This window comes from Salminus brasiliensis, chromosome 7, assembly GCF_030463535.1.
Source record: "Salminus brasiliensis chromosome 7, fSalBra1.hap2, whole genome shotgun sequence".
NCBI classification, from domain to species: Eukaryota; Metazoa; Chordata; class Actinopteri; order Characiformes; family Bryconidae; genus Salminus; species Salminus brasiliensis.
In genome coordinates, this window is record NC_132884.1 from 29,555,252 (window position 1) to 29,580,373 (window position 25,122).

General features: G+C 37.8%; 2 protein-coding genes across 2 annotated transcripts; one reads left to right on the plus strand and one right to left on the minus strand.

The window, feature by feature from the left end:
* The first annotated feature begins 926 nt into the window (after positions 1-926).
* On the plus strand, positions 927-8,895 carry slc6a11a (solute carrier family 6 member 11a). The gene is made up of 14 exons (XM_072683083.1): positions 927-1,095; positions 2,405-2,539; positions 2,903-3,043; positions 3,688-3,775; positions 4,008-4,140; positions 4,277-4,411; positions 4,841-4,944; positions 5,813-5,937; positions 6,379-6,491; positions 6,569-6,706; positions 7,543-7,645; positions 8,163-8,263; positions 8,411-8,581; positions 8,751-8,895. Exons 1-14 carry the CDS (start codon positions 927-929, stop codon positions 8,865-8,867), a joined length of 1,773 nt encoding a protein of 590 aa, XP_072539184.1. The 3' UTR covers positions 8,868-8,895.
* Positions 8,896-12,769: 3,874 nt separating this feature from the next.
* On the minus strand, positions 12,770-15,356 carry ppil1 (peptidylprolyl isomerase (cyclophilin)-like 1). The gene is made up of 4 exons (XM_072683084.1): positions 15,201-15,356; positions 14,617-14,771; positions 13,598-13,666; positions 12,770-13,058 (listed from the first exon to the last, which is right to left on the minus strand). Exons 1-4 carry the CDS (start codon positions 15,254-15,256, stop codon positions 12,838-12,840), a joined length of 501 nt encoding a protein of 166 aa, XP_072539185.1. The 5' UTR covers positions 15,257-15,356; the 3' UTR covers positions 12,770-12,837.
* Between the last annotated feature and the right edge of the window lie 9,766 nt (positions 15,357-25,122).

Genomic DNA, 25,122 nt, shown 5'->3' on the forward strand with positions numbered 1-25,122 from the left:
TAAACTTCTCTGAATCAGGACAGAGAAGCTGGTTAGCTGTAGTTTAGTTCACCACAGAACAAATTTAAGTCTGGCTGACTGAAAGCCCACTTTAAAACATTTAGGAAATTACAGAAAGCTGAATTTAAAGTGAACTTAAAGTCATGTGGTTTTGGATCTGTAACCCATTCGCTAAGCTTGTCTTTGCTTAGCTAGCTCAGCCACTGAGTTTTAGACAAGCTCAGTGACAAGTATCGACAGAGAAAAAAAAGGTGTCTGAGAGAGTTGAAAGTTGTGCAACTGGTGTTGAGAGTAACAGAAAGGTCAAACGAGACCGGTTCTGCTGTGTTTTTGACTTTTCAGGCACTTTTAGTAAACCCGTGCCAGGTTTACTTCTCCCCTTCAATCGAGCTATGGTGAGCATGTTTTCCCCCTCAAGTTTAAACATGACACACATGGGGGGAATGAGTTTGTTGGCCTTGCACTAGACAGACACTGAACAGAAATCTTACACATTAGACACATCTTCATTTCAGAATACTGGCTTCATTTTATGATACCATCAACACTACAACTAGTCATGATGCCCATTTGTCCATTGTTAAAAGGCTCTGGCTACAAGAACATGGACTACAAGATAAAGAGCTTTTTTAGTGACATGGTAGTAACCTCTTCTTAATATAGCCTTCAAAGCCTGTTATGAGATGACTTGTCAACTACATTCACACAGATTTGGCTTTTGATGTAAAAGTATATGTGAACAGAATCTGCCAAACTCCAGTACAGATCAACACCATGCTGTTGCCAACTTTCCTGCTTCCCCCTTCACCTCAAACCTTGGCAGCTGGGCCGCACCCCCTGCCCCCTGATAAAAAGCTGCTGCAGGCAATCCTGTTCCTGCACTTCAGCCCTCCTCCAGTGCTCAAACAAACTCTGACTTTGTAAGCATGTCAGGCTCCTCCAGCCGGCAGGCGAGGATCCAGCAGCCCGCTCTGGCACCCCAGGAGCGGGGGGCATGGGCCAACAAGCTGGAGTTCATTCTGACTGTAGCAGGGGCCATTGTAGGACTGGGAAATGTCTGGAGGTTTCCATATCTCTGCTATAAAAATGGAGGAGGTAAGAGTTGCTGGTCGGTCAAAATATTTGTACTCATTTTTGCTCAGTTTATTAGACATTTTATTCAAGTTTTACATATTAAAAGTAAATTTTACAGTTTTTTTCGGGATATGTAAAGCCGATTATGTTAATCATTACATATATTTGAAAAAATACATAGAACATTTTAAAATCTCTGCAATGTAAATCTAATTTTCTAAACCTACGTTACATCATTTGTATTCACTGTACCTGGATAGAAGAACAGATCTGAAATACCTAACTTGTCTGAAGTAGCAGCTAATCATTAAAGCTTATTTTATAATACATAACAATTCTATAATAGCACTAAATATTTCTGTCTCTTTCAGTCCCTTATCATCTGGGGTCTCTATCTTCATTGGACATAGATAAAGTGTTACTGCGGTATATTACATGGTAATTTAGTATTTTTTTGTGCAGTATAAAGTTGTGTAAATGTAGAATATAGTTTATCAAAATGTTAAATTGGTTATAATTATATTAGTCATTGTATTAGACAAAAAAATTAGTAAGAAATCAATCTGCTTTTTTCATTAAATGTATGACTTTCTTTAACCCTTTTTAATGCATTATTTTGTTATGCTGTATACACTTATTTATGAAATTGGGGGTAAGCGGTGCGATAAGCGGTAAGAGTGAATGTTATTTTAATAATTAAAAAAATGTGCCGTTATATGCCCATCCAACTGCAACCATATTTGATTTACAGAAGGAGACATAATACATTTACATTTATAGCATTTAGTTGACACTCTTATCCAGAGCAACTTACAAGGTTACTCGTATTACAGAGTTGGGCCAATTTAGTGTTAGGAGTTTTGCCCAAGGACTCTCATTGCTGTAGCGGCGCACAGTCAGACTGGGAATCGAACCCTGTCTCCCACATAGTGTGATAGCTCACTGGCGATATATGTTGCACCACACCAACCACTACTATAATAATCCTACTACTTTCTTTCAAACCACAGAGTACATAGATATGTGGACAGTGGCATCAACATGCAGTCTTCAGTATAATAACTGTATTTTCTACACTCTAAGCAAGAAGCGTCTTTGACATGTAACAATAGTGGAACCCAGTTTAGTGATATGTAGAACAGCAGTGGTCATAAATAGAACCATCCAGTTCAATCTGAAGAACGCTTACGTGTTTTTTTCTATGGGGTTACTCAAAGATCCCTTTTTAGAAAACCTTTAAGAGTGTAGATGCAAAGTGCTCAAATTATTTTTCCCTCTGCCTCTGAAAATGTGGTGCAAAATCTTAATGTTGCCTCAATGTTGTCTTTAGGGGCATTCTTCATTCCCTATGTGCTGTACCTGGTCACATGTGGGATCCCTCTGTTTATACTGGAGATGTCACTGGGTCAGTACACCAGTCAGGGAGGAATCACCTGTTGGACAAAGATCTGTCCTCTGTTCGAAGGTATAAACTTTCTGTTTGATCATAAAAGCAGGGTCAAACACAAACAACTGCACAACAAGTTTAATTACATTAATTATTACATTCCAGAGATCCAGTCAGCACCTCAGTTTTCTGTGGCTGCATGTCTAAACCCATTAATCATCTAAATAAAAATGACTAAGGGCAAAGTTTCATAATGTTCAGCGCCTTTGTTTGAAGAAATTAAGAATTTAATTATGTTTTGAAATGTATTTACAGCTTCCAACAGGCACACAAACACACACACACACACACACACACAAATCTCACCTCAATACTTGCATCATCGTCTTTTGGTTATAAAATCTATTCTTACAGGAATACTGCAAATGTTGTTTTTCACAGGATTGGGTTATGCCAGTCAGGTGATCATCGTGTACGGTAGCATCACCTACATTGTGATCATGGTCTGGGCTTTTCTTTACCTTCTGTCAGCCTTGAGTTTTGAGCTTCCTTGGGCCAGCTGTGAAAATGCCTGGAATACAGGTACAACTTCAATTATACACTGGAGTGTGATGAATTTACATGATGACTGTCCAATTGACAAGACGACTGACAAAAAACTCTCAAGTCTGATGAAGTTTCAGACATGAGCTTTGGAAGCATGAATGTGACTGTGTACATACATTTGGTGTTGGGTATTTATAGGGAGTTTGTCCCTCCTTTGCTGTAGGAACAGCCTTCACTCTTCAAGGAAGGCTTTGCACTAGATGCTGGAACATTAATGTGAGGGTTCAATTGCATTCAGCCACAAGAGCATCAGTGAGATTAGGTACTGATTAGTTTAAGATCTGGAACCACTCCAACTGATCTCAACACTGTTCCAGTACCCCACAAACCACTGGGGCGTACCAGTGCATTCACAGTTTTTTTCAGTGGAGAATATACAAACTGTGTGTCAGGAATGGGTGCACCTTAAAGGAGATGAATGTAGATCAGCATGTAGAAGAGGTGTCTGAAAACCTTTGAACTACCTACATCTACCTTTTGCGTTAATCTGTACCCCTAATAGATGTTGTGTTATTTTGAGTCTAAAGAAGTGTTACTGTTTGGTAATGCTGTGTTGCTAACCCACCTGTCTGCCATTGCATGTGTGTGTGTATGTGTGTGCTCATTTGCCTGTACATTAGATGCCTGCACAGTCTTAAATGGGAAGAATTCCAGTTTGAATGGGACATCTCCTCTCAATGCCACCTCATCTGTTATGGAATTCTGGCGGTGAGATACAAGTACTGTAATGTCTGGGACTGGGTATACACTTTCTGAGAGACAGAATATTCACATTGAAAACGGTTTAAAGTGGGAGTGTGTGTGAATATGAGGCTATATAACAAACAAATGAATGAATGAATAAAAAAAAAATAAAATAAGCAAACATTTATTAATCTGACTTACATACACAACAAAAACATATTCCGTTTGTTTCTCTCTCATCCTTGTGTGTGTGTAGTCGCAGAGTACTGAACCTATCCTCTGGAATGGAGAGTCTGGGTGCAGTAAGGTGGGATTTGGCCCTTATTCTTCTTTTGGTCTGGGTTATTATCTACTTCTGCATCTGGAAAGGAGTGAAGTCCACTGGCAAGGTACAGATAGCCTCATAGAAAATATTGTTTTCTACAATACATTTCTAGAATGTTATTTTGGCCACAGTGGTACAGTGCTAAAATCCAGCAGTAATCAGCAGTGTAAATATATATTGTATATATATTGTAAATATAGGCCGCCTACTTCACAGCCACATTTCCTTATGTGACGCTTGTGGTGCTGCTGCTACGAGGAGTGACTTTGCCTGGTGCAGCGGATGGCATTCACTACTACATGTACCCCAATGTTTCACGACTTGCTGATCCACAGGTAAAGGCCACAATGTGTCTTAACGCAATGAGATCTTGCTTATTTGACAGCTCAGCATAAAAACTGCTATTTTGCTGTTAATACAGTAGACCGGTCATAATGACAGTGTGCATTCAGAGAAAATAAATCTAAGTCTACACAGTTTACGTTTAAGTTCCTTGAGGAATTTTTAGGGGTTTGTAACTCTGGTAAAACATCTTAAGATGCTATGAAGAACCTTCAAGGAATTTTCTTCTTCTAAAAAACCTTTTCTTGAAGGTTTCTCAAAGCAGCTTAAGATGTTTTGAAGAATGTCCGAAAGTTAACGAGGAACCTTGATTATGTTCGCAGGCAGTCTAAATAGGAGTTGGTTCTGAAAGTAGATGTAGACAAAAAAAGTACTGCTCACGGTGTTTCACTGTTTTACATTCATGTCTCTTCTGTTATAAGGTTTGGATGGATGCTGGTACTCAGATCTTCTACTCATATGCCATTTGTCTGGGCTATCTCTCTTCTCTTGGCAGCTACAACAGTTATTACAACAACTGCTATAGGTAAGTCAATGTAACATTTAAGAAAGATTTCATGTAGATATAACTACCAGACTAATTGATGGAGTTATGAAATACATCATGTGTAACCCTGAATTATGTAAAATGATTAAATAAAGCCACTGTTTTCCTGTGAAGAAGAACAAATGGAGCACAATGCAGTGCTGAGGAGAATGTGGATCATACAGTAAGCGCTTTGGTCTGTATAAAAACAGAACCTATTTTTTCAGATGTCAAACTAATGTATCCTTTTTCTTTTATCATTTGACATGGTTAAGAGCTATAAATGGATTTAGTCGATGTGTGCCACTTTATTAACAGTGATTTAAGGCAATATCATGTAACATATTTACTTTAAAATAACAGCTTCAAAATCATTGTGATGCTCCATTGACTTGTAACAGGGATAACGCTTGTGAGAACTGCATGACAACCTGAGTCATATTTGTGTAGAATCCTGTAATATTACTCTACCACATCAGTCCACATGCTTTTTTCCTTTTCAGTAAAGGTTCTTTATCTCCAGGCTTGTCCAGAAATGCATGTAAGCATGTCCTTCTTGAGGGGTGGCTCATGGTGTAAATGACACTTCCCATCCCATGTCCCAAGTGCATAGTAATGGAGTGGATATTATCTAAAATCCAATAAAACAAAATAGATTAAAAATCATCTGCAATGTTCTAAACAGCAACCTGTCAAAATGCATGTACTGTACAACAAATAGTTGAACGGTTCCCAGTTATCATGATATAAATCAAAGGTTTACACTTTTGTTTTGGGGTTTAAAGAAATTATTGGTGCTTGATTGAGCCACTCCTTTGTATTCAAAATATAGTGTTGTAATTGAGCATTATCTATATTGTTCTTGCAGAGATTCCTTCTATTTGTGCCTCCTGAACAGTGGGACCAGTTTTGTGTCTGGGTTTGCCATCTTTTCTGTGCTGGGTCATATGGCAAAGGAACAAGGGGTGGATATCTCTTTAGTGGCAGAGTCCGGTAAGACAGCCATGACAGTATTTTATCATATGGTTTTCTTACTCTTCCTTATCTACAGTATAGGTGAAGTTCAAAGTTGCTAAAGTAGAACTCCGTTTTTTTACCATTCTGTACCTAATGTCAGATGTTTTGTCTGGTATTAAGCCAAAGGCAATCTAGTTGCTTGTACATAAGCAAATCAGACCAAATTTGGTTTTATTTCCTGCCCACTGATTGATTTAACCTAATACATGGACTAGCTCACCCTGTGCAAATAAGTAAAATGATCAGCCATTTAAGATTAGAACAAAAATATCATCATTATTATGATCTCTTTTTAGCCCTCAATAAAAGTCATAACAATGTAATCTCTCTCTCTGGGAGAGTCATTATAGAAGCTTATTGACTAGGTGCAGGTACAGGTGTGGTTGGTGAATGTGCCTCCTCCGTTGCTTATTGTAGGTCCAGGGTTGGTGTTTATAGTGTACCCACAGGCGGTTACACTGCTGCCGTGGTCTCAGTTCTGGGCTGTGTGCTTCTTCACCATGATCATCCTCCTCGGTTTGGATAGCCAGGTCAGAATGAACAACCTAACGCTTTTCTTCCCCTTCCCTGTTTCCATGTCGACTGCCCTATTTCTTGTGTCCTTCAGTTCGTGGGGATGGAGAGCATCATGACGTCAGTGACAGATGTGTTTCCAAGTGTGCTAAGACGTGGCTACCGCAGAGAGTTGCTGCTGTTAGCACTTTGCCTCTTCTGCTACTTCATGGGCCTATTTATGATCGCTGAGGTAAGAATCTGTGTGGTTCACAATCGATTCCTCCTCCGATTCCTCCACAAGCGATTCCTCCACAAACGATTCCTCCTAGTTCTTTGTGATCTCAACATTGGTCAGTTTAGTCAGTTTCAGTTGAGGAGTGTACAGTACAGCTTATATTAATTAAATTCATTCATTATTATATGGAATTGTGGAGTCTTTATTTTTAGGTTTTCCACCAAATCGAAGAACCCAGTAATGGCAAAGAACCATTTTAACATCAACTTGACTTTCATGGTTCTATATAGAGTGCCTTTACTAAAGACATCTTCGAAACATATCTGGATCTTGAATAGAAATGGACCTACACTATATGTACAAATGTTTGTTGATAAATGTTTGTTGACATCTGTTTGTTGACACCCCTTGCATCCATTTAGCTATAGTTGCACCCATTGCTGAAACAGAAGTGCAAATGCACACATACAGCTTGTCTAGTCCATGTAGAGAAGGACTGCCAATAGAATATGACTCTTGCGAGCAGATAAACCTCCATGCCTAATTAATGAGGTGGGATGGTGATCATTCAACATGCTGACCTCACTAACACTTAATGTAATCAATTCCTTAAATCAATGCTCTAACATCTAGTAGAAGGGCTTCCATATACAGTAGAGACAGTTACTCCAAAAAAGGCAGGACAAACCCTTTTATTTGAATATTATGAATATTTCAGCTGAATTATATGTATTCCCATTTACACATACTGTTTAAATCTCTCCAGTTGCTACCAGAATAAAAAAGGGATAAAAGAAAAGCTGGAACATTTCAGGTGCTTTTAATATAAATTATTTGCCTGATTCTTGCAGGGTGGTCTTTACATCATCCAGCTGTTTGATCACTATGTCTGTAGCGGTGCCACTCTGCTGTTCTTTGCAATCTGCCAGTCTGTGGCTATTGGATGGGTTTACGGTAAGCAGCATGCAGCATCAGATTATTATTATACAACACAAAATTCAGAAAGGCATCGTTTAATTTTTATAAACTTAATCACTGATTGTTACAGATAACTGCGTGGAGGGGACAAAGAAGCAGTGATTGGCAAAAAAAAAAAAAAAAAAAAAATTCACAAGTTGCTTACTTATTTGAAATTCAGTTGATGAGTAAAGCCATATTAGGTACCTCAGGTGTTTTTGTGTACTTTTATGCTGGAGCTTTGAGGGTAATGTAGCTAACAAATTGTGGAAGCTTTTATCTCTTAATTAGCGTCATGCTACATGCCTAAAGCACACATACTTGTTCAAACTGTGTTGAGCTGTAAAGTACTCCCAAACAGAACATGGACAAAAGACAAAATCTAGAAATGGGTGCTTCAACTACTAAGAAACAGCAGATTCAAATACTTAGAATGAGCATCACACCTGGACATGAGATATGTTACAGGACTTTAGGTTAGGAAGTGTTTAAAACAGATCGGTCTCTCTCCCAGGTGCTGAACGTTTCTATGAGAACATAGAGGATATGATTGGCTATCGGCCTTGGCCTATGGTCAAATATTGCTGGCTCTATATCACTCCTTCCATCTGTATGGTGAATATGTTTCCTCTTCCCATCATCATGACACCATTCCAATGGTTTGAAGTCTATCCTTGGCTGAAGCCAATTTTGGACCACAAGTGCATTGTTTGTAATGTGAATGCTGTGACTGAACCCCTGTATTAATGCTGTTTCCTACAGGGAACCTTTATCTTCTCCCTGATCAGATACAGTCCTCTGAAGTTCAATAACACCTATGTTTATCCATGGTGGGCATACGGGCTTGGCTGGTTCCTAGCTTCATCCTCTCTCTTACTTATCCCCATCACCATGATTTACAAACTTTACAAGGGCAAAGGGACGATTTGGGAGGTAAGAAAAAAAATCTTCACCAGTGATCCCATTTAGAGTTTACATGTGTCGTTAACATAATATGATCTAAATAATCAAAGCATTATGTGCCCAAAGGCTTAATAGAAAAAGGTTTTAAAACAACGGTGTAATGGACACTTGGTAATGCTTGTGTGTGGTTATGTCCTAGCGTCTCCAGGTGGCTTGTAACCCTGCAGATGATCTGCCTCAGTCACAGAGAAATCCAGCAGGACACTGCCCTCTGCCTCAACTCAAAGATAGAAAAAAGATCTCCAACAACATATAGAACTCCTATACACTAGGAATTGTTATTACAGAACAAAAACTTTGTTTTAAACAAATATATAAAACATATATCATACATATATATACATATATATATACATATATATATATATATATATATATATATATATATATATATACACATATATATATATATATATATACACATATATATATATATATATATATAAATATATATATATATATACACATATATATATATATATATATATATATATATATATATATATTTATATTCAGTAGAAACAGTACATTTGTTGTGGGTTATCTGTTTACAAACATTATTGGGTGTGTGTGCAGCGAGGAGGCAAAAGTACTTTGGAAACATAGCCGGCCAGTAGGTTGTAACGGTAGTCAACTGTAATCAATGTTGATTTTGCACTGTTATGTAAATTCTTGTTTACTCAGTAATAAAATACAATAAACTCGGTTTGTTTGTATGTAACTATTTTCCCTTTGTTTCATTTTTCATCAAATAATTTTTGGCAAAGGGATGTGACCCCATGTGTCCCAAGTGATTGTAGTATAAAGACACCTGTTTGGAAAGTCCAGTCACTTTTTAGTCAGTACTCCTGGTTACAAATACACCATAAAGACAAAAGAATACTCCACACGCCTTCCAGAAAAGGTTACTGAAATCAGCATGGGTGCCAAAAAATATTACACATCAATGAACTAATCTCCTGGGGTTCAGATAAATCCATCATTAGGGACATCCTGAAAACAACAGGTGATTTCTGTGGATGCCTGAAAGAAAGTAAGTTGTCATGTTCTGCCTATAATTGTGTCTCCTGACATCACACAGTAAGTAAATCAGCAGGTGTCAGCTTAATCCCTCTTAATGTGTGTTCTTAAAAGAACATGCTAGAACGTGCTTATAGAATAAATAAAGGTTTTTTGAATGGTTACATACAGTGCACTGGTTTACTAACATGTTATTCTTACATATAGAAATGTTAATGTTGCTTAAAAGTAGGAAAATAAACATTAGCAAAGAAATAAAGAAAAATACATAACCCTAAATTGTATGCAACCCTAGTCATATTGCATACTTTGTTGATTTTTTTTTAAGTAATGAGAAGTACAAATGTTCTACAGAGAACACATCTGCACATTAATGCAACAGCAAATGTAATGTAATGCATTTTATATGCTTTATAATATTTTTATTTACATGGTTTTTAAAAAGCCATATTTAAGTCCGTTCCTGTAAAGGATTTGTTTGCGTATTTTCACAAAAAAAAAAAATTAATTGCATGCAAGTTGTAAAACTAAGCTGCTAAAACAGCTAATTTCAAATGAATTATTATTGTGATACACTATACAGACAAACGTATCAGGACCCTTACTCATTCACTGTTTCTAGTGAAATCAAGGGTCTTAAAAAACCTTTCTTTTGTTGGTGTACCTCTCTCCACTGTCCAAGGAAGGTATTCTATTAGATTCTGGAGCATTGCCATGAGGATTTGAATGTATTCAACAATAAAAGCATTAGTGAGGCCAAAAGTACTGAATAGAGCACCATCATTCTAGAGAACACAGTCTCACTACCCCACAACTTGATGCTGGGGGTTTTATACTTTTTTTTTTTTAGAAAGTACAATCAAAACAGATTGCATTTACATCCATTAGCTTAGTAAAAACAGACTGTTTTATTCAAATGGATTAAAATCATAATAGGATCTCAGGGAAATGCAATGAACGTACTGAGGCCATTTATCAGGCCTTATACCCTACTGCTTCTCATTCACAAGCTACCTGCGTGGTCATGATAAAATAATACCTATACAGTACAATATCATAACGTTTGGGATACAAGTCACTCATACACTCCAACAGCTGTCAGATTCACCAATGATGAATTGGCCTGAAGCAGTGCAGACTGCGGAGGTGATGTGTCCAGGCCCTACACAGAATGCCAGGGGAAGGAATCCAACACAAGTCAACACTTGACTCTTTCATGCTCACTGCTGGCAGAAACCTGGCTTACAGTTTAGCAAGCTAACTTAAATTCAGCTTAGTTAGTCAGCACACTTCCATCCATCCCGTGACCCTCTGTATTACCATGCGTCCGCCATATACAGTGAGGTTCATGTTAGAAATGCATGTTTAAGCAAATGTTTACATTACAAAATGTTAAAAAAAAAAAATTTCTTCAAATCTACTGCTTTAATATCAGATACAAATAGCCTTCATTAAAACTAATGAAGGTCCTGTATTTGCCTCGATTGTGTAATTCAATATTGTGTGCCGTGCTGCATGAGTTAGTCTAACCAGCACATGTATTCATCACTAATGACCAATGGTTATATCTATTTGTAATATTTTTTTCCCCCCAAACTTCACCAGATGAGGACCTTGGCTATGTTGAGGTGTTTAACTACTATTGGATGTCACCATCATGTGGCCACAGTCTGCACTTACACCAGGGCCTAAATGAAAACCAGTTGTGTAACTAGGATCTTATGGACTCTTACAGACAGTGCAAAAAACAAAACTAAACATACAAATGTAATTAAATGTTTACATTAGAGTACCTATTTGGATGGCAATAACTATACGTAACACACCACAGGCCCATTAGGAATGTAATATACACTCAATTCCCAAGAATTCTTGCTGTGCAAGGATTTCAAATTTAAATATATTATTTGAGCAGAATCGTTTTGATCTTGTAAGATTTTAGTGTTACAAATATTACATATATGATTTCAGGATTCATTTAAAAAGATGTGTATAAATGGGAAACTGCTAAAAAATGTTCTCTGGGTGAACATCAGTCAGTAACAATGTGAGGGACCAATAAAGATTTTTTGCATTGTGACATAATGCAGTTATCCCCTACCTTCCCAATAGCTAAGCCAATGACAAAAACCCAACCATCTACTTTATGTAACATTTATGAACTATGGAACATAATGCTAAACACTGCATGGTGATGGTTTGCATCATACCTGGGGGAGTACTCTTACCAGATAACATGGGGGCAACACCTGCTCAATGTAGGCTCTTGGCTGGCGTTCCACTTCTTCTCTTACTCTACACAAGGTGAAGCAATATTCTCTTACCACTGCTATGCTGATGATGCTCACCTTTTCTTTGCCACCTTCTGATACCTAGGTTTCAACTCGCATCTCAGCATGCCTCAATGACATCTAATCTTAGATGGCAGCCCATCACCTGAAACTCAACAACAGCATGACCAAACTGCTGTACATACCTGGAACTACTGGACTTCACCATGATCTTGCCATCTCCTTCAAGAGCTCGCTGGTCACTACAGAAATACTAAGCCTTGGTGTAGTCCTGGATGCATCATTCTCGACTTATGTGGCAAACCTGACTCGGTCATGCAGATTTCTCCTGTACAACATCTGGAGAATTTGACCTTTCCTCTAGAGAGGCCACCCAGGTTCTTGTTTAGTCTCTTGTCATTTCAAGACTTGGCTACTGCAACTTTTTGCTGGTCTACGTATGCGTACCACCAGGCTCTTGGATTTGATCCAGAACATAGCGATACAACTTGTCTTCAATGTTTCAGCCATGTTTGCCCTTTGCTGCAGTGGTCAAAACTTGATCTGTACCAAGAGCCCTTCAAGCTTCAAATACAGCTCAGCTTGACCCACCATCCCACCCAAGATGCACAGAAGACAAGCCTCCAGAGATTCTCTGTCCTGGCATTGAAGTGATGGAACGAACTTCCATTAGTCACTCACTGTCTTCAAATGCTGACTGAAGACCTATCTCTTTCAAGAGTACCTAAATCAGCACTAATCCTGTACTTATTAGGGCCTGAATTCCACTTTTGTAAGACACTTGAGGTTACAGCTTTACACATGGATTTGAGGGGAAAGAATAACAGCACAAATTACAAACCATGTGTTTATTGTAAAAAAAAAAACTGTACAAAATTATGGAAAACTTGAGGAACAAAGTCGGAGCCATGCATTTCAGTTTGGTAAACTCACTCGGAGTATCTTTATATCATCAACAGGGCGATCTTGACTGTTGGTCTCCACCATGCCAATTCGATTAAGAACACCCATGCCCTGGTAAACTCGCCCAAATATGCTATGTTTGCCATCAAGCCACTGTGTGGGAGCCAAGGTCAAAAAGAACTGACTGCCGTTAGTGTCTGGACCTGCGTTAGCCATCGCAAGGATTCCAGCACCTAGACAGGAATATCATAGAACAAAAAAAAACAAATATTAGCAATTTAATAAACTGACTAGTGTCAAAAAAAAAAAAAAAACAATTATCAGTGTTTAAACGGCAATAGGCCATTTCTAAGGCTTTACCCTCAGTAGAGGACAGAACTGGGGTGTGTTCTTTTTATGGACACATATATGCATATTTCCTGGTTAAATATTAACCTTACTGTTACACGTAAACACTCACTGATATGCTCACACAAAATTAAACATATCTTTTCACGTTTAACCTCTTAAACTCCCTTTACTAAGTCTCAGAACTGTGTATTTCTCATAGTTTCATATTAGTTAATAATTAGTGAATAATTCATTGCAGTTACACGGGAGAGTTACAAAGAAATATGATTAATAACTGAAAAATAAGGAGTTTAGATGAGCTACATGTATGTTCTCTTATATGCCTTAATAATATTAATAATAATATAATAATATAGTAACCTTTAGTTAAAAAAAAAGGTGCTATGTAAAAAACAATTTAGTCAATAACATTATTTCCTACCTGTGAATTTCAGCTCAGGGTGAAGCTCATCTTCAAACTGTTTCCCAAAAATAGATGCACCACCTCGGCCTGAGAGATTATTAGACAATATAAATATTTAAAATTCCATGAACTACATTGTTTTTTAATAGCAGTAACAACCCATCAGTTTTATAAGATCTGTTATAAATAGTTTTACATAGAAAAGTCTTTTAACTCCTAACAGTCAAAGTCTCTTTGGTGATTTATAGGCAAAGAAACATTTATGTTTTCAAATGGTTCTCTGGGTCATAGTAGCACCACTGTGTTTACACAAGAAGATTTCTTAAGCTTTTTAAAATTAGTATTAACCCCATTTCCAATTTCCACCCAGTAGGAAGGACTTCTCTAATTTAATTCAAATGTATTTTTACAACTAATGTTGTCTCAAAGCCTCCAATCCTCTTTTGAGCAAACCAGTGCTGACTAAAACTCCCTTAGATCAAGAGGAAGAAACCTTGAGAGGACATAGACTCAAAAGGGGAAACCATCCTCCTCTGGTCGACACTCGGGATAGGAAAATAATAGCAAAACATATATAAAACAACAAGTGTCAAAACTAGCATGTGCTTCCACCAAAACACATGAAGCGAGCCACCACATCTTTTCAAACAACCAGAAATGCAACACCATTGGACAGCTGAACTGCCAGTGCTGTTACTTCACCAAAGAGATGCTGGCACTGCACGCTCAGCCACAGATGGCTGTGGCATCAACAGGGATTCACCTGTTCCAATGCTTTAGAAGGAGATTGTTGTATGCAGAAATAGAAAACCGGGAAACAGAAAACAGAATTCCATTTACACTTTGAATGTGGTCAATATCTGCTTCTGATCAACTACAAATGATAAGATTATAACCTGATCACGACACGACCGGAGTGTGTTCACATTAGTGTTTTGTGGTCACATGAAATCCAAACATGATCTCACTGAAAACACAAGGCATAAATCAAGCAAGTATTTTGTTAATAATACTGAGTCAAAAATGAGTCAGCTTACCTGTTCCTGTCGGGTCACCACCCTGGACCATGAAGTCTTTAATGATACGATGGAACTTGGTATTGTTGTAATATCCTCTTCTGCCCAGCTCTGCGAAGTTCTTGCAGGTTTTAGGCGCGTGCTTCCAGTACAGTTCCACCACGATGGTGCCCATACTGATGGTCATTAAACACAAAGGACACCACTTTACAGACATATATTATTCCTCATCCTGTCAACAATCTAGACATTTATTTAAGAAAATATTCATAATAAGACTTAAATGTTCATAATTAGACTAATTAAAACAATGAATTAAACTTAAAATTGAACGTAAATTACGACATACCGTTGATTATGTCTTAGTACACAGATAGAAAATATAGAATATATGAACATATAGGTTATTATTTTTTTTTTTGTATTTTTATGTACGGAATATTGAGCTCCAGCTTATTATTATTATTATTATTATTATTATTATTATTTAACTGCGGGCAAAAACTGACCAACAAAACTACTAAGAACAAGTTGGGAAACACCGGTCAGGTTTAGAGCCCTGCTGTTCATTCACTGCTAAAAAAGGGCAGAGTGTTTAGACTTACGTAGTCTCAATTGAAACTGTTGACGGTTGCCATGAGTCTGGTGGTATTCCTGACATTGCTGGTTGTTAACAGAAGAAAAGAAGATGTTAAATACGCTAAAATAATCTTTAATTGTTCGCCAAAAAACGTGATCAGGAAGTGACTCGTGTGTGCCGCTTCTTCGTTGTAGCTGTGAAGAGAAAAATAACACGTGTGCCTCCATCTGGTGGAGCGGAGGAGCTCAGGCAGGTCAGTTAAACAGAAAGTTCCGCTTTTAACGTCCGTCCTTCCCTCGTGTGTGAAAGAAGCCCGAGGCGAAACCGCCATGAAATCGAAACAAACTGAAGCATAATTCATTACCATGATAATATAATTCAACCAAAAAACATAAAACAGTCGGAACAGTAGAGAAACATGTTACATTTATAGCTATTATGCTAACAATGCTGGATTTGTCTGGTGTAGGTAGCGCTATATATCGTGGACCTAGCTATAGGTAGCTACGTACTCAATAAAATAAACTTTTACCAGTTTAACAATTCCTCAAATAACAGTTCTACCTGTACTTAATCTATTGAAAGACCAGTCTTAGAGCATGCTTTCTATTTACAGCGATAACTTACAGTGCTAGCTTGCTAGCTAGCTACCATTAGCCACCCCTTTGGAGACGGTGCAGAGGTGATCATTCTCTCAGTATGTAGCAACATTCTTATATGAAACCATGAATCCTTGATTTACAGTTTGGTCTAAGCTTCTTTTTTTATTTAATTACACAAATATATATTTTAAGTATGATATTACTAATTAGTTTACTTGTTTTGTTGTTTTTCTACTCAACTGTTTGTAGAATACTGTGCATGAAATGGCAGCAATATGATGAATGAGGCAAAAACTGAATCCAAACTTTGGTCAAAAACATTTTTATTGAAAACAAAGGCAGATACAACTAAATTGCATTCAGATTTGTATTTGAATATATCATTACTTACAATTAATCATCATCATCATTTAAAAATAAATAATACAAAATTGATTGATTTTGCATGTAAAAGATGAAAAACTCTCTACATAAAGATGAGCATGATAAGGATGAAAATACTGTAGATAAAGATGAGCAAGGCAGGAGATAAAAAAAAAAGTTTTCCAATATTGGAGCAAGGAGGTCAGAATGATGATCAACTTCCTTGTGATTGGCGGCATTACCAGGCAGTATTAGAGAAAATAGCAACATCTAAACATGCCTGGTAAGACGCAAATCAGAGGATTTTTTATAGAGACAGACAGGGGCAGAGTGAAGATCTCTGAGAGGAATCACTTTGTAGTGAAACTGCACAAAGACAGAAAGTGACAGAAGGACAGAATTAGGAATAAAATGTGTTTATAGAAAAGGATTTATAAACATAAACAGCATGAACTTTAACAGTAGACTGCTGCTGCTGGGGGTGGGGGTGGGGTGGGGGTAAAGTAAAGAAAGGTTTGGTTACACTAGAATTTAAGAGCAGGCCCTTGGCAAACATTACCTTGAACATGATGTGGTCGTTAAATGCTGGTTTGTGTAACACCCAGCCCATTAGGGGTGGATGTGCATGTGCTGAATTATTTCCACACACAAAATGTTGTTTAAATGTTCAAATTGTAATGCAAATATTTAGTGAGACATGTAGGACCATGAAGCGGCCTGTTAGTTGTTGCTCTTCCTAATTAGGCCTAAAGATCTCCACTGAGAATGCAAAACTCTTTCCAGTTCAGTACCTTCATGCCTGCTCTGTTCACAGCGTTATTCATCTTTATAGTGACAGCGGCGACTTCCTCTTCCTTCATCACAGAGCGTAAAAGGGGACCTTTTTTTCCTCACAGATCTCAGATGTCACCAGCACAATAAAGCCACGCAGGTACGACTGGGTGGACCAATCAGAGGTTGACAAAGCACACTAATAGGGGTGTGTACATGTGTGAGTGTATTGGGGAGGGGGGCATTCTTACACCAGCCACTGTTGCAGTCATTCTGCAAGCATTTTAATGTAACAGGGTGGGGTTGGCAAAAAACAAATGGGTTAATTTGAAGCCTTTGAAGCAGAATGATGAATGGTGGGGGGTCAACAATATACTTCTGTATTTTTACACTCTGTTTGAAGCAGTGGACTGCCTTTATTAGGAGACATGCTTAAATGATGTAGGTCACTGACTTTTGGCTGATTTATTTAGAGTTGATTACATACATTATTTATTCTCATCGCTGTCTGAGCAAATCCTAGTGTTTTAAAAAAAGGAAAACAACATTCTTAATCATTAATGTTTTAAGTTGGCATTTTATTCCAAGTATTTCAGGTTTATTCTTCATGCCTTTCCACCCAATGTAAAAAGCAGCTTTTTGTCAAATGGTGTTACAGGGTTTTGGAATGACAGTGACGTTATTCTTGCTGTTTTGTCCCTTTTCAGATCCTGAAAGCAAATATTTGTACAATACGTGACACAGATCTTCTTATATGCTGAGCCTTGGTTGTCTTGTTGTTCACAGAGCTCCCAGTGTGCATCATTACCAGACAGTGTTAGAACACCTGTGATCAGCCCAGCACTGCCGGGTAAGATGTGCCCTGAGAGCAGAGAGTCAACATCACATTTGCTTAAGCCAGATGATGCTTCAGTCATACAGTAGCTGCATTTCCTCCGTACTACTGTAGCATAGTGTGTATTTGCACATGAATTCATATTTTTAGTTTTAAGTGATTGTAGTGATGTCTGTAGAGGATCATCTGCATCATTACCAGGCAGTATTAGAAATTTTATGACATCCAAGACTGCCTTGTAAGATGGAGATGACCATCCTTTGTCCGTTGGTCCTGCACACATAAGTCACAAGAACAAGTAAAGGTGTCTGCTATACATTTCTATCCACGTAGGTCACCTCACTTTAGACTCTTGTGTGAATGAATGAGGTATCACAAAGTGAAGCATAATTCTATTAATTGTTTGTTAATTATCCATCTCTGTGTAACCATATGTATATTTTCAGCTTGGATGGAAAACCTGCTCTGGATTTTGAGGCATCTCTTAACCTCTTAAACCCTATGTCTTTAGTTCCCAGTTCCTCACTGACAAAACGGCATACCTTAAATATCTATCTAATATTAGTCATTGAATACCATATACTGGACATGTCTTAAGATGAATACCTGAACAATAATAGTAATAATAATCATCATCATCATCATAATAGTTATTATTATTATTATTATTATTGTTGTTGTTGTTGTTGTTGTTAATAATAATAATAATTAAAAAAAAGAATAGGTTAACCATTGGAATATGGTTCTATAATTACCAGTTTTATAATGTTTATGTAAAGCTGCTGTGGCCATTAGTTGGCATAAGGCTAAAAGACAAGACAAATATTATACCTCCCTCTAAATTCTCCTATTGTAATATTTCTTTTAGACATAACTGTAGCCACAGTCTAGAATCCATTTTTAAAAACATTAAAATTAAACCTTCATCTTTATTTCAGTTGTTAGCGCGGTGTTCCTTTGGCTTGTTTTCTTCACCTGTGTCACCTGATGTAGAACCTCATATTATCTACACTTTAGTTAATATAACAATGTATTATTTGTGACCTCACACCTGCCAACTCATTGCAAAGTTACCTGAGCCTAATTAACACTGAAGTGTCTCCGGGGATGACCGTCTCCCCAGAGAGATCACCAAGGACGTCTAAGCTCGGGAGAGCTAACCTACTTGGTTGCATCTTCATCAAAACAAAACTGCGTCTGCGGTACACAGCGTTGCAGTTGAAGCCGTTTGCTGAAGTGCCAATGAAAGCGCTTAGTCATGCTTATCAAAATGGCACCTTTGTCACCTGCACCTGAGCCCGCACCTGACTAACCCCTCACCTGTATTGCGTACTTATCAGATACGTTACTACTAAAGCCACACTCCAGCAGCATCTTACACTTGTCTTGGTAAGACATAGAAAATAGTATCCCAGTACTTATCTTCCCTTGTTTTTATATCTGGTACATGCGATAGCATGAAGTCATTAAGAACATACTTAATTCTCGGTCTCTTGCGCTCTTTCATATTCTCTCTCTCTCTCTCTCTCTCTCTCTCTCTCTCGATCTATCTATCTATCGCATCTGCATCAAAGGGATGGTGACAGGTGCTTACTTAGACCCCTCGCTAATTATAACAATAAAACATGAAAGAACAGGCCTGTGCAGTGTTTTGAAGCTATTTAAAGGGAAAAGAATCTACAAAACATTGGGTAATGAAACACTTTTGAAAACAAAAGGTGATGAAGATTGAAAAACTTCTCTAATTAGACGAAATTCCTGTTTTTCAGTTCACCAAAGCCTACAAGCATTCGAAAACTGCTTCAGTTGTGCATTGCATATTCAATGTTTAGTATCTAAACAAATAAGTTCTCATTTACGTTCTGTTTGGTTTGAGCTGGCCTAACAGGTTTGTCAGGTCATAGACGTTATGGCTTATCTGGTAAGCGTCTATATTTCCGTGGTTTAGACTGAACTAAATCTTTTTTCGTCTTCTAATCCAAGTCTCGTACCCTAATTTACAGTACGATGTCTAGCATTTAGGCCATAACTTAACTTTTACATCACCTGCACACTTAAACACAAAAAATCAAAATTAAACAGTCATTTTAGTGGCATTACTCAAAATGAAGAAGAAACACAGGAAATGAGTTGTAATGAAGTTACCCTGTTGATTCTCGCAGTGGCCATTCAGTATGCAGCCGCGAACAAGAGATGCCATTGTGTCGCCTCGCCGTGCTGCTTCAGCCAGAGACGTTCACTTCCTGCTCCTTCCATTTGCTGAAGGGCCCTCTGCTCCTTCCATGTTGGCCGAAAGTTCACAAACCAGTTTGAGTGGAGCCGCTGATGTTGCGTGGGGAAAGAAAAGAGTGGAACAATGGAGGTGGAATCTCAAGCACTACTAGAAACACAATCTCCTTAAGCTCCTGAAGCGAAGAAACTGCCTCTACAAAAAAGATCTGGGTTTTCAGGTACGCCTTGGAGCCCTGCCCAGGTATCGTTTTCACGCTGTGGCCAATCCACAGGCTCCATGCACACACAGGTGTGTCTCAAGCCCTGTGATTGGCCAGCGGAGCAGAGAGGTCTAAGGTTTATGTGGTAAGCCTTTAAGAAACCACACCCCTCACCAACACTCTCTGGCTCAGGGCAGACTGTGTCTCAAAGCACAAGCATGGTTTCATCTGCATTTCAGGATGTTCTCATGGGAAGAATGAGAAGAAGCACGGCTTTTGTAGGAAAATCATGTTTGTTGTAGCAGTGATCTCGAATGGGCCAATACAAATGTACAACAAATGAATAACTATATGGAATATAGTGATAGAAAAGTGATAGAAAGGAGTTTAAAGAATATGTGACTCTACAGCACAGTCTCGGGGCTTCATTTTGATTCAGTGAACTCATTGTTAAGAATCTTAGTTCTCTGTTGGCCTGAAGGTATTAAATTCTTGTGGAAATTAACCTCTTAAGCTTTGTATATCCACATCCTAGACATTATTATTCAACAACTACATGGACACTAATGCAGAGTATTGTATTACTATTCAGTTGCTGACAGTTTTGTAAAGCTTTGCTCCAGAAATACTGTCTAGTTTTGAACCAAGGCCAGATTGATCTTTCTGACTGCTTCATGCCAGGTTATACATTTTACTCTGATTGTTTACATGATTAATGTGCACAGTCAGTCTGAGCATCTAATTGTGTCATGCATTTTTTCTTTATTTGTACAGTAATATGGAATTATAGTAAACTGTTAAAGAGTTAAGTGGTAAACAGTTATTTAGAGTGGCTTTATGTGAAATGCACTGTTCTAGAGAAACATTTGCTCAAAGTGGAAGTGATAGAAACCAGACATCTGAGGAGTTCAATGCCTCTAAATATTACATTACAGAAATGTAGTACAAATGCATAGTCCTGTGATTAGATTTTAGTTTAAATTATATTTTAAATACAATGTTGGTGGAGAGATACAAAAACAAAACGCACGAAATGGGTCAAATAGTACCCAAGGATAGCTTATATTTTAGTATTTCGGCCCATTATATCATCACCAGTTTTACATATGCAAACTCAGAAGACACAAGTAAGTTAACCGCTTGTTTTGGTAAGTAAATATAAAGGCTATATTTGCCCAGTAGAATTTTCTGGTTCCTATAACCACCACTGTAAAGACTACATTTCTCCACCCTTCCACATCAAGTTACATCTGAACAACAGAAATATTGTGAAATGTTTGGAGAATTAGTGACACCCCCTATAAGAAGATATAAATGTTTGTTAAATTAACTTCACAAAGGTATGAGGTTGGGAATGTCATATTGATGTCTGAAAATCAGTAATTCAGAATACACTATGCACTGAAAATCACACGTATTCATACAATGTAACTAATTTACCCCCAAATGTGTTCTGTTTAGGAGAGACAGTGTAACTGTATTTACGAATTACAGTCATATGTAAAAGATTTGAGCACCCCTGGTGAAATTACATTCTAAGTAAAAATCAGTCAATAAATCCTGTATGGTAGACACCCTTCTGCACATTTTAATAAACAATTACTGTTTATTGGCTTAATTGAACATATTGGAAGAAATACAAAAACAGAACAAAAGAACAAAAACATAATGAGTGTCATGTAAAAAGGCTCATTTCATGTTGGGTCTTATAATTTGCAATAATGTGCTATAGAATTGGCAGAAAATTCAGATTTCATTTGAAGTGTTAAAAATAAATAATTTTTTCTCAGTTTTGTGTACAACTGTACATATTTTTTAATTGCATTTAGTCACAATAGCCTTTTCTATGCCCAAGAAATATAGCTTTACCAACTGTCAAGGGCCTGTAAACAACAACCAGTTGTCTCACACTGTCTACTCACTTCAAAGTAACGAGGAGCTGATTGAATAACATCTAATTATACAACTATTAATGTTTCATTAACACAAGTTGTTTGTTGTTGAATATAAAAATCTAGCATTTCACCTTTTTTAATTTAAACCAATACTCTCTTGTTGCATTGCATATTGTGCTATATTGTGCATCATGAAGATGTCTTCAAGCATCATAGTATTGCATTGTTGCCCTATCGTTCACCTCTAGTTCTGTTCATGTGTTTTATTCAGATATATTTTCCTGATATATGTTTTATAAAGTGGATGGAATGTCTGAGTTTATCCTGGGACACGAATCAGAACTGTAACCCAGGTGACAGTTGGCTGCTTTCCCTTGCTCTGCTCCTGCAGTCTGCTAATGAGCTCCCTGATGTCGTTTTCTGTGGCAGGAGAGAGGTGGGACACTGGGATCAGCTGGTTATCAAAGCAGCCTCCAGAGAGCTCATGCAATACAGCAACAACAAAACAAGCTACCGCTACCACCTCCATCACCACTCGACCCACTCGTGCAGAGAGCGAGTAAGTGAGTGTGTGTGTTTGTCCATGGGGAGATATGACCTGAGGGATTACTGATCCAATGGAGTTGTCAGGGTTAGCTTGCTCACAAACACTCCATTGTCCCTTAGCTTGTTTCATCACTTTCTTTACTGGGTTAAAGTATGTAAAAATTTGAGATTTGTAGGAAAAATGAGCATAGGAAAATCAAAAAAGGTTGGTGACCCTTAGTACACCAAGGCCATGACATTCATTTTAGTTTTTCCTGTGCATGTGTGTATATCAGAGAAATGAAAAAGTTACACTTTTGCTTCTAAAATCGTGGAAAAACTAATTACCCTCATTTTGTTGAAATAAATATGTTTGGTGAAGTACAAAGAAACCTTAAGATTTCACTGATTCCCCAGTCCATACAGCTGATATATGGAATCTAAGATGCAAAGATTCAGTGTTGAATCCAGTGTTTTTGGTATGTATCGAAACAACAATTCTTACCAGTCTGATTCAGTTGTGTGGTTTAGCTCCTCCCATTAATGCTCATAGTATACAAGAACACCAATCAAAACAAGTTATTTACATATATTAGTCTTAAAGGCACAGTCACAAAATGTTTAATAGAAAATTGTCTGGTTACATAAAAATTAATTTCAGTTGTTTTTAGTGCATAAAACCACCCAGAGTGTACCATAGAGATGATATTTCATAGAGAACCAAATATAATAAAAGTGGATACTTTAAACAAATCACATGCCTTTTACTCTTCAGGCCTTAAATATCTCTAGTTAGACATACTAGAGTCTTTTGCCCGTTCGTATAGAGACAATGATCACTTGAGATGGGCTGGCATGACAATGTTATAATTTTACAATACCTCATGTCTGGGTCAGTGCACCCAACATTGTACAGAATAACACCAACTCTATATACAGTCTATTGTACCACCTGTCATTTTTCATGAAGTTTCCTAGTTGTAGGGGTGTCCCAAACTGATCCAGTGGAGTGGCACTGGGATGATTGATGAATATTTTAATGGCTTGGGTATCAGCTTTTTTAATTCCAATCTAAGTCTTTGTTTTAACCACAGTGTTCAGAGCACCATTTGGTGTCCTCAGGACACCATTAATGGACATTACTGCCCAGCCATCAGCACTGAGGAGCATTCTCGGAAGGTAAATTAAAGAGTTTAGATCAGTGTTTTAAGGGACTGGGAGCTGAATGGTCAGGGAGGGGAGTCAGATTGGATTATAAGATATAAAGCACACTATAAATCAGTCATTTTAAGAAAAGCCCCTACTAACCTAAATAAGCCCATAATGTCTCTGTCTAGAAACTAGACAGAATTATTAAATTAAATTAAAGTTATTATTGAAGTGTTGAAGTGTTAGCAGCACATTTAATCTAAACTGTGTGGCTGTGATATTTATACAAAACCAGACTGAAATGCATTGGCTGATACTGCCGTTATTATATTCATACACTCCTGCAGCACATAAAGAACAAACTGCATCCAGCTATCTGGACTCAAAGACTTTATGGACACTTCCCTTGAGGCACTGAGGAAAGTTGAATGGAATTCAGGGTCAGGTTCATAATGCGTCTAACCTTCCCCTGCATCCTTGTAGGGACTGGGCCTGGTCAGACACACCTGCCTAGCTCTGGGCCTAGACACTCAGGCTGACCCAAAATTCCATGCACATTAATCATATTGAGTTGCGTCTGTACTGGATTTTAACCACTTCTAGTCATTTCACCATTCTCTGATAAATAAAGTCAATCAGCCACTACACTCACCACTCAGCACTTTATTAGATGCTCATTCATTCATGCAATTATCTAATCAGCCAATCATTTGGTAGCATTACAATGCAATGAAATCATGCAGATGCAGAACAGCAGCTTTTGGTAATGTTCACAAGAACCATCAGAATAAGAAAGTACTGATTTTAAATGTGGTTTGACTGTTGGTCTCATATATGCTGGAAGACTGTCTGTAGTCAAAATAATAAAAAGAAGAAAGAGCAGCAGTTCTGCAGAAGTAAACATCTTGTTGATGAGCAAGTGCTCAGAAACCTCTCTGGTGAGCAAAAAAGCATCCCAGAATGCACGTTAAACCTTGAGGCAGATGAGCTACAACAGCAGAAGACAAAGCATGTTAGATTCACTTCTGTCAGCCAAAAACAGAAAGCTGAAGCTGCAGTGATGGTACACAGATGGTAGGGTCAGAATCTGGCATCAGCAGCATAATTCCATAAACCCAACCTGCCTTGTATCAACAGTCCAGGCTGGTAGAGGTGGTGTAATAGTGTGGGGATTTTTTTCCTGGAAAAATATAGCCTTATAGCATTGTTGCTGATCACTGTGCCTCCCTCCATGCCGACATTTACCTTATTATTGTGTGATGAATTGTGTGATGCAGTCATGTCAGTGGATGGTTTCCAACAAGGTGTGAAATTTTAAGAACTGTTCTGTTTTCGGCAGAAAAAGGAGGCCATGCCCAATATTAGTATAATGCTT